The following is an 8,943-nucleotide window of genomic DNA, read 5'->3' on the forward strand; positions in this document are numbered from 1 at the left end:
GTCTCCATACCTTTTTAATCTATATACAGAACAGATCATTTAGGAGGTTGACCTTTGTGATAGAAATGTCACATTGGAGGATTGGAGGAAGACTCAACCTACATTATGCAGGTGACACAACCTTGCTTGCTGAAACTGAAGAGGACCTGAAGGGCTTGCTACAAAATGTCAAGAACTATAGTCTTCAATATGGATTAAAGCTAACATTAAGAAGACCAAGATTCTCACCACTGGGCCAATTGACATCCCCATGATGGATGGAGAAGGGATTGAGATTGCTAACATTTATAGCTTGCTCAACTCCATAATCAACACTCTTGGCACCAGCAGTCAGGGAATCAAAAGAAAAATTTTATTATGTATATCTGCTTTCAGAGACCTCTCCAGCATACTGAGAAGCAATGATGTTAGTCTAGACACTAAAGTATACCTGTTCCAGACCATAATCTTCTCAATTACATGCTATGTATCAGAGAGCTGAGCAATGACAAAGGATGACAGAAGAAGAATTGTTGCCTTTGAGTTGTGGTGCTGGAGAAGAATCTTGATCATATAAGTGACCACTAAGGAAACAAAAAAGTCTGTCTTGGAGAGGGTGAAACGAAGTTTCTCCTTGGAGGATAAGATTTTTGAAGGTCTGTTTAACATATTTTGGTCATATTTTGTTGAGGTTTCAGTCCTTAGAGAAGTATATCATGCTTGAAAGTGTGGAGAAACAATACAGGAGAGGAAGACACTAAATGAGATGGATTGATACAGTAACTAGGGCAATGGGGGTAGGTGTGTTGGAGCCAGTCAGACTGGCTCAATACAGAACAGTTTTTAGACCCATTGTACAGAGGGCCAACTATGTGTCCCAGGAGACTTGACAGCACATAACAAGAACAACAGCAACCAACCAACAGCATTTACAACAATCAATACTCACATAATGAAACAGATGGCTTTGCCTAATGTAGTTGGGCCTTCAAAATAAGTTGAAGGTAACAAATGAAAAACCTGAACTTTTCCAAAGGGAAATTATGCCTTAAAATATACATATACTGCTAAACTTTCCCCCCATATGGCCAACAATTTTTCAGATTCAACACTGTAAGAATTCCTAGCCCATTAAGTAATATCCAATGTTAGAATTATTTACCTCCATAATCAAATTAGAGGAGTAGAAGGCAATTAAGATGAGTTACAGCATAAAACACACGCTGGAGGAAGGCAAGAACATGGCAGAGTCTTTTCTACAAGATGTTAAATATCTGAAAAGCTGCACAAAGCAGTTGCTGGACAGAGATCAATATGGTCAAAATGAAGACATCCAGGACACTCCAGAAAGTGCCTGATTGTTACAACCAATAGGGTAGCCACTCTGATTCCAAAGCTAGTAGCTACAGAAAGTAAATTAGATTTCATTACCTTCAAGTATATCTCATTTTATTACTCTTAGCTTTATTGTGATTCCCAGATACTGACTTAAAAAAAAAAAGGGTAAATTTGCATATGGAAGATTTTTGGCACCTCAGTAAGCAAGTCAACTAAGTGCCATTTTCCCATCAAATTGGAAAAATATTTCCATCACTTTGTGCTGTTCAATTTGCTCAGAAGTGGGTGACTTGTGACTCGTTAGCCTGATTCTCAATCTCTGCCGTGGTGGCTGTCCTTCCTTTAGCCCAGTCCTGGACGTCTGCTTTGCCAAAGATAAGGTAGATGGTCAGGCCAAACATTTTAATAGCAGCTGAAAGAATGAAGACATTTCTCCAACCCAGTTCTGAATCCTGGAAGCAGGAAAGAAGAAGTCATTAACTGTTACACAGCTTCTGTCCATCATGACTCAAAAAGTCATCTCTCTTCCTCAAATCTCCTCCAGCCTGTTGGGACTTCTGGTTACTCTTAGGAATATGCTAAACACATTTTTGCCTTTAGGCTATTGCCTTGTCTAGTCCTTCTACTTGAAAACTCTTCACTCAGATGGATGCTTCTTCCTAGAGTTTGATTAAGTCTTATTTTTTCAGAGAGATAGTTTTACTACTGAACTTTAAAACTCCATCTTTTTTTTATTTTTTTTTTAATGTTTTTTGCTTCTTTTTTTTGCCATCAGTAGCCAGGAAATTAAAAGACATATTGTATTGGAAAACTCTGCTCTCAGAGACCTCTTCAAAGTACTGAAGAGCAACGAAGTCAGTCTGGAGACTAAAGTGTGCCTGATACAGGCCATGGTTTTGCAATCATTTGCTATACATCAGAGAGCTGAACAATGACTAGAGTTAATAGAAGGAGAATTGATGTTTTGAGCTGTGGTGTTGGAGAAGAGTATTGAATATACCATGGACTGCTAAGAGAGCAAACAAGTTCTTCCTGGAGAGGGTGAAGCCAAGCTGCTCCTTAGAGGCAAGGATTCTGAAGCTAGGCTGACATACATTGGACATGTTGCAAAGCAGGATCAGTCCTTGGAGAGGGACATTATGCTTGGGAAAATGGACTGACAGTGCAGTAGAGGAAAACACTCAATGAGATGGATTGATTCAGTGAATGGAGTAATGAGGGTAGGTGTGTCGGAGACAGTGAGATTGGCTCAGGGTTTAGGTCTGTTTTACACAGGGTTGCTATGAGTTACAGGCGACTTGACGGCACCTAACAACAGCCCCCTTTTTAGTTTTGTCTTCAGCAATTATTATCAACCAGTATAAGATATATTTTACTTATTTAATGTGCTTCCTGATGGCTTCCTTTTTAGAGGCTTCACGAAGATGATCACCTTAATGTATTTGATTTCTTTAATAAAGCTTGGTAAACACTAACCTATAATATGGATTTGTTGAATGATTTAATGAATGAATAGTTGAATAAAAGAGATGGAAGATGATGTCATTTTGAGAAAATCCATACTACCATCTATTTCCTGCTAAGAATGTGAAGTGGTTATTTTAAGAGTACTGAAACATCTAAAATGAGAGACTATTTTACAGAAAAAAGATGACCTTTCCCATATTACTTCTCCTTTATTTTCTTGGCTTAAATCTGTTGTCATCTAGTCAATTCTGACTCTAAGCAACCTTATAGGGCAGAGTAGACTTGCCCCAAAATGTCCCCAAGGCTGTGATCTTTATGGAAAGATTGTCATATCTTTTCTTCTTAGAGTGGATGGTGAATTTGCTTAAATTACCATTCACTTTACAGTAAAATATTTTAACTACTTCATCACATTCCTGACTTACTGGTAGAAAACTCCAACAATTAGAAGCACTAAAATTATTTGAGTGTCTTACCCAATTTTCTTGATGAACTCTGTATGAGTTAGATTATTTATCATTCAAATGGCCAGCGCTCTTTCTTTTTTTTCTTCAAGTAGATGTAGCTTCATGAGAGATTCAATCTCAGCAAGTCTCAATAAACACACAGCTGACCCCTCAGGAGGTTTTCAGTAAACTATAAATTACAGGAGGAGATTGACAAACTTTCTTCCATGGAGTCTTTGGTGAATTTGGACCACTGAAGAGGTGATACCTTTGGGTTAGTAGCACAACTCACTAAGAACTATGCCACCAGAAAGCCCTTTGTGATAGAAAGCTCTGTTAGTGTAGAACACATCGTAGAAGTCATACTGCAAATCAGGGTTTCTGCACTAATAATTTACAACCGTAAGTAGATGGACAATCTCTTCTCATGCAGTCAACTGCCTCTGAAAATCCACCAGAGGGTCAACATGAGTCAGTTCCGACTCTATGGTATGCACACAACACAAATAGCTCATTTACTCTATTATTCAATGTGACATCTCAAAAGCAGAGAGTACCACAGAGATATCTATCTGTGTTTCATTGACTATGCAGTTGCATTTGACTGTGTGGATTACAACATATTGTGGTTAAACTTGAGGAAAAAGGGAATCTCAGAACACTTAACTGTGCTTAGGTAAAATCTACACCTAGAACAGGAAGCAGTCCTCAGAATAGAGCAGGGAAACTCTGCATGGTTCAAAATCAGGAAGAGTGTATGACAGAGATGTGTTCTGTCTCCACACCTTTTCAATCTATATGCAGAACAGATCATTAGGGAGGCTAGTCTTTATGAGGAGAAATGTGACATCAGGATTGGAGGAAACAAGTTTGCTTGCTGAAAATGAAGAGGACCTGAAGTGCTGCTGCAGAAGATCAAGGACTGTAGTCTTCAATATGAATTGAAGCTCAACATTAAGAAGACAAAGTTTCTCACCACTAGGCAAATTGGCAACACCATGATGGATGGAGAAGAGATTGAGATTGTTAACAGTTATAGCTTGTTCACCTCCATTATCACCACTCTTGGAACCAGCAGTCAGAAAATCAAAAGACAAATTTTATTAGATAAATCTGCTGTCAGGGACCTCTCCAGAGTACTTTGAAGACACTGTGTCAGTCTAGAGCCTAAGATGTGCCTGATCCAGGCCATTGTCTTTGCAATTACTTGCTATTCATCAGAAAACTCAACAATGACTAATGATGACAGAAGAAAAATTGATGCTTTTGTGTTGTGGTGCTGGAGAAGAATCTTGAACATACCATGGACCACCAAGAAAACAAATAGGTCTGTTTGGAGAGGGTGAAACCAAGTTTATCCATGGAGGCTAGGATTTTGAAGTTCTGTTACACATACTTTGGGCAAGTGGCCAGGACCAGGAGGAACGATTATTGGAGAAGGACATCATGCTCGGAAGGCTGGAGGGACAGCACAGAAGAGGAAGACCCCAGGTGAGATGGATTGATACAGTAAGTAGGGAAATGGGAGTAGGTGTGTTCAAGTTAGTGAGACTTGCTTAGGATTGGGCGGACTTAAGAGCCGTTACACTTAGGGTGACCTTAAGTTGCATGTGACTCAACAGCACATAACAACAACATTATATGTTGGGTTCCTATGTGCAAATATATGTAAGTTAGACATTTTTGCCCAAAAGTTTAAAGATCTTAGCACTAATAATTTGCATCTGATAAATACCCAAACTGTAAAGAATTATTCTATTCTACAGAAGAAATGTCAAAACTTGTAAGAAGTTGAATATTATTGTGAGCAGATCATCTTGTAAGTATTCAGAAAATATAAAATTTCGAGCACTCCTCTCTTAATACCCGAGATATCGTTGCCTTCTCTAGAGCAAACATGTACTCTGAGTTTTTTTTCTTAATAATATTTCCTTAAGAATTATGACTAACCTTATGGAGAATAAATCCTGTCGCAATAGAGGAACCGATTCCAGCTGCAGAGGCAAAGACTTCTGATAATCCTTTGAGAAAGCCTAGGTGCCTTGGGAAAAAAAGAGATGGAGAGTTACTTTCCTATGAGCAAATGATTAATATTAGTTGAAAAAAAATGCAACTCTGTACCTGTCACTAAGAAGATTGCAATTACAGTGATTGTTGGGAAAATTTGAAAGAATTGGGCTAAGTAATTTTCAACATATTCCTACACTGAGGTCTAAAAGTTTTAAGGGGCAAATAAATGCACTATTGACAAAGTGATGTATAGAAAATATGCACCTCATTTATTTATTTATTTATTTTTACTTAGGCTCTACTTTGATCTTGTTTTGAACACAAAATGCAATCATCAAATGAGATAATGGTTCCTGAATCTCCTGCATATCCTGACATTTCACAATCTGAAGATATAGGACACTTTATGTGGCTAAGTTGACTTAGAGAATTATGCATAGAAGCCTCAGTCATCTCTAATCTAATCTTCACTTTCTTCTACTATGGAGTATCTTTTCCCTTATTAAAACCTTATATGTGCATACCCTGGAATTCCCAAAGTCATATCAATTATCCAAACTTTTGTTACTGTTACATTTCACAAGAGTGAAGTGTCTGTGGCATTCTCCTCTGTCGAGTTATGATCAAGGAACTGACCACTCTTCATTTCTGACATTTTTGAAGTGTACCTTTTTGTATGGAGAAACATTTCTTAACTTTCTTCTTTAGAGCAACTGGTAGATTTGAACTACATACCCTTGATTGGCAATAAAACTTTACCACTAAGGCATCAGAGCTCTCTACCAGGCAAACTAAGTACACAACTATTGACCAAACTTGGGTTCCTTCTATTAATGCTTTGTATGTAAGGCTGGCATTGATATTTCTCATGAACTGTTGTATATATCACAATTTTTCTGTGTGTAAGAGCAGATTTAGGACTCATTAAACTGAATGGGGCTTCTGTGAGAATAAGACAAAGTTATTCCTACCTAGGAGCGATATCCATAAAATTTACCAAGGATCCTGAGAAACAGAAGTTGTTTATGCTAGCTCTCAACACTAAGATGGCCACAGAGGTACCAGGGCTGGTTTTGGCCCAGTGAAGGGATATTACCAACAGGCATGGGATGAGAACTCCTGTGGGGAAGCCAGACACAGATTAAATTGGTGACTTTTCTAAGCATTGCATGTGTACCCTTGTAGCTTATTTCTTACCTATGGAAGTGAAGAGTTTTCTTACGGTGATAACTTTGAGAATTTTTCTAGAAATGAGAAAATCTGCTAGAAGACCTTCTAGGATTGTGCTGATGGAGGAAAATATAGCTGGCAAGGCAGACAGGATTCCACTCTAAGAACAAAAGATGTAATCAAGAACAGACTCTTTGCTATTCCATTCATTATGACCCAGATGGATGTCTGGGTTAATTGTCCAGAACTATGAGCTTTCTCTCCATATTCTTTACAATCTATATAAATTATTACCAATGAAATAAATCAATATCATTTTAGTGCCTTGTGGAAAATATACATAGGGATTTTTTTAAGAGTTAGTGTTTATTCATATATAGAGTTCTGCTGGAAATATGTATTGAAATATTATGCTAAAAATACATTAGTTGTCTCAACAATTCACAAAAAAGAAAAATAAGTATTTATTGGAGATACTGCAAGGTACTCAAACTTATTTCTAACACTATGTTGTTGTTGTTGTGTGCTATTGTGTCAACTACTTATAAACAATATATCAAAACTGTGTCATTCTTTCCTCCATGTTAATATTCTGTACCATGTTCAAGCCCATTTTTGCAATCACTATGTCAATCCTTCTTGTTGAAGTTCTTTCTCTTGTACTAACCCTATACTTTTCACAACTTGATGGCTTTTTTGGTTGTGTATTCCCCCCCACCCCCCAGACTGATGACTCCTAACAAACATTCCCTTGCCTCTAAGTGTTACCCTGGTTGTACTTCCTCCAAGACAGATTTGTTTGGTCTTTTCGGAGTTAATGGGTTGTTCAATACTCTTCACCATCACTAGAAGTCAAAGATATTAATTCTTCCTTTTTACTATCTGACTCACACATGCATTTAAAATAATTAAAAATATCATGGCTATTGGGTCAAGCATATCTTAGTCTATAAAGTGACATATTTGCTCATTAGAGCTTTAAGGAACTTCTTCATAGCACATTTTCCCAATGCAGTATATTTTTTGATTTCTTGATTGCTGCTACTACAGGTGTTTATTATGGATTAAATGAAAATAATTTTTTGAAACTTTATATCTTACTTTCATCTATTGTAATGTTGCATTTTGCTCTAGTTACAAATATTTTGGGTTAGATTTTATATTGCTATAATAAAAATCCATATTGAAGGTTATAGTCCTTGATCTTATTTAGTAATACCAAGAGGTAAAGATGGGAGACAAAAACCAAACAAACCCAAACATATTGCATAAAAGAAGGCATATAAAATGGAAATATAGTATATAATTTTTATGAAACATATTTCCCCATTTCTAAACATTAAGGACCTAGATGGGATGAGAATTCCTAAGGAAAGACAATTCAGACTAAACTACTTCCTTCTCTGTGCATTTCACATCTACTCCTACTACTTAATTAATGATCTACAGTAATGAAAAGCATTCTTATGGTCATAAGGATGAGAATTTTTCAGAAATGGAGACAATCTTCCAATAGATATGCTCTGTACTCATCAAGCTCTGTTATGAGTTTTAGACAAAGAGTTCATCAAATAATTATTAAGGTCTTATATAGGAGGCTAAGAGTTTAATTATATCTCCCCAACAGATATGTGGAAGTTCTTATCCTTGTACTCACAAATATGATTATGTTTCTACTTAAATAGATCTTTGGGTTTTTTTATGTTAAAGAAGCCATACCAGAAAGAGTGGCTTCAACATCATAGTCCTTCTTGGTGTTGTCTTGGAAAATGAGGCCACAGAATTAAAAAAAAAAAAAAACAACAAAAAACGAACAAACAAACAAACAAAAAAAAAACCACACACACATACAAAAGTAGAAGAAAGATGTCATGCTATAAAGTTATAATCATCTAAGGTTGTTATAACCATGAACACACAAAAGGGAACACTCTTCTCTAGAATCAATGACTCACAAACTATGATACAATCAAATCTATTCTTTAATATAATCCAATTGTGATATGTTTTGTCTTAGCAACAGAAAGAAACTAACAGAAAAAGTAATTTGATGATATCTAAAATATTCATCCTCTATATATCTTTCAACTTGCAAGCCTCATATGCAGAAATTTACAGAAATATTTCCACAACATATAATATAAAATGAGCAATATAAATAGCACAGAGCAAGATTTATTTATTGATTAAAAGTATGCCCAGTGTATTTTTAAGTGACAAAAATCTAATATATAAAACAAAGCCAGTGTAAAACAATTAGATTAATGAGAATATACATTGACATTCACATATAATATTATTAAAAGGAAGCAGTAATTCCCTGAGAAAAGGGACCAGCCAAGAAGGTCTATTATCACCAATCGTATTTAATATAGTTTTGGAAGTCCTAGTGAAAGTAGCAAGATGTTGTTGTTGTTGTTATGTGCCGTCAAGTCGCCTGTGACTCATAGTGACCCTATGTACAACAGCCCTAAACTCTGCTCTGTCCTGTGCCAATCACACTGTCTCTGACACTCCCATCCCAATTATCCCA

The 8,943-nt window shown here is 36.5% G+C and overlaps 1 protein-coding gene across 1 annotated transcript in view; it reads right to left on the reverse strand.

The window, feature by feature from the left end:
• Positions 1 to 1,592: 1,592 nt before the first annotated feature.
• Positions 1,593 to 8,943, reverse strand: part of SLC17A4 (solute carrier family 17, member 4) — an 89,052-nt gene continuing 81,701 nt past the window's right edge. Inside the window, exons 7-10 of the mRNA XM_006888677.1 lie at positions 6,438 to 6,570; positions 6,212 to 6,359; positions 5,181 to 5,271; positions 1,593 to 1,769 (exon numbers count right to left, since the gene is read on the reverse strand). Coding sequence (XP_006888739.1) covers positions 1,593 to 1,769; positions 5,181 to 5,271; positions 6,212 to 6,359; positions 6,438 to 6,570 — 549 coding nt within the window. The remainder of the gene's footprint in view (positions 1,770 to 5,180; positions 5,272 to 6,211; positions 6,360 to 6,437; positions 6,571 to 8,943) is intronic.

This window comes from Elephantulus edwardii, unplaced genomic scaffold (genome assembly GCF_000299155.1).
Source record: "Elephantulus edwardii isolate Elephantulus edwardi_28Jun2011 unplaced genomic scaffold, EleEdw1.0 scaffold00070, whole genome shotgun sequence".
NCBI lineage: Eukaryota > Metazoa > Chordata > Mammalia > Macroscelidea > Macroscelididae > Elephantulus > Elephantulus edwardii.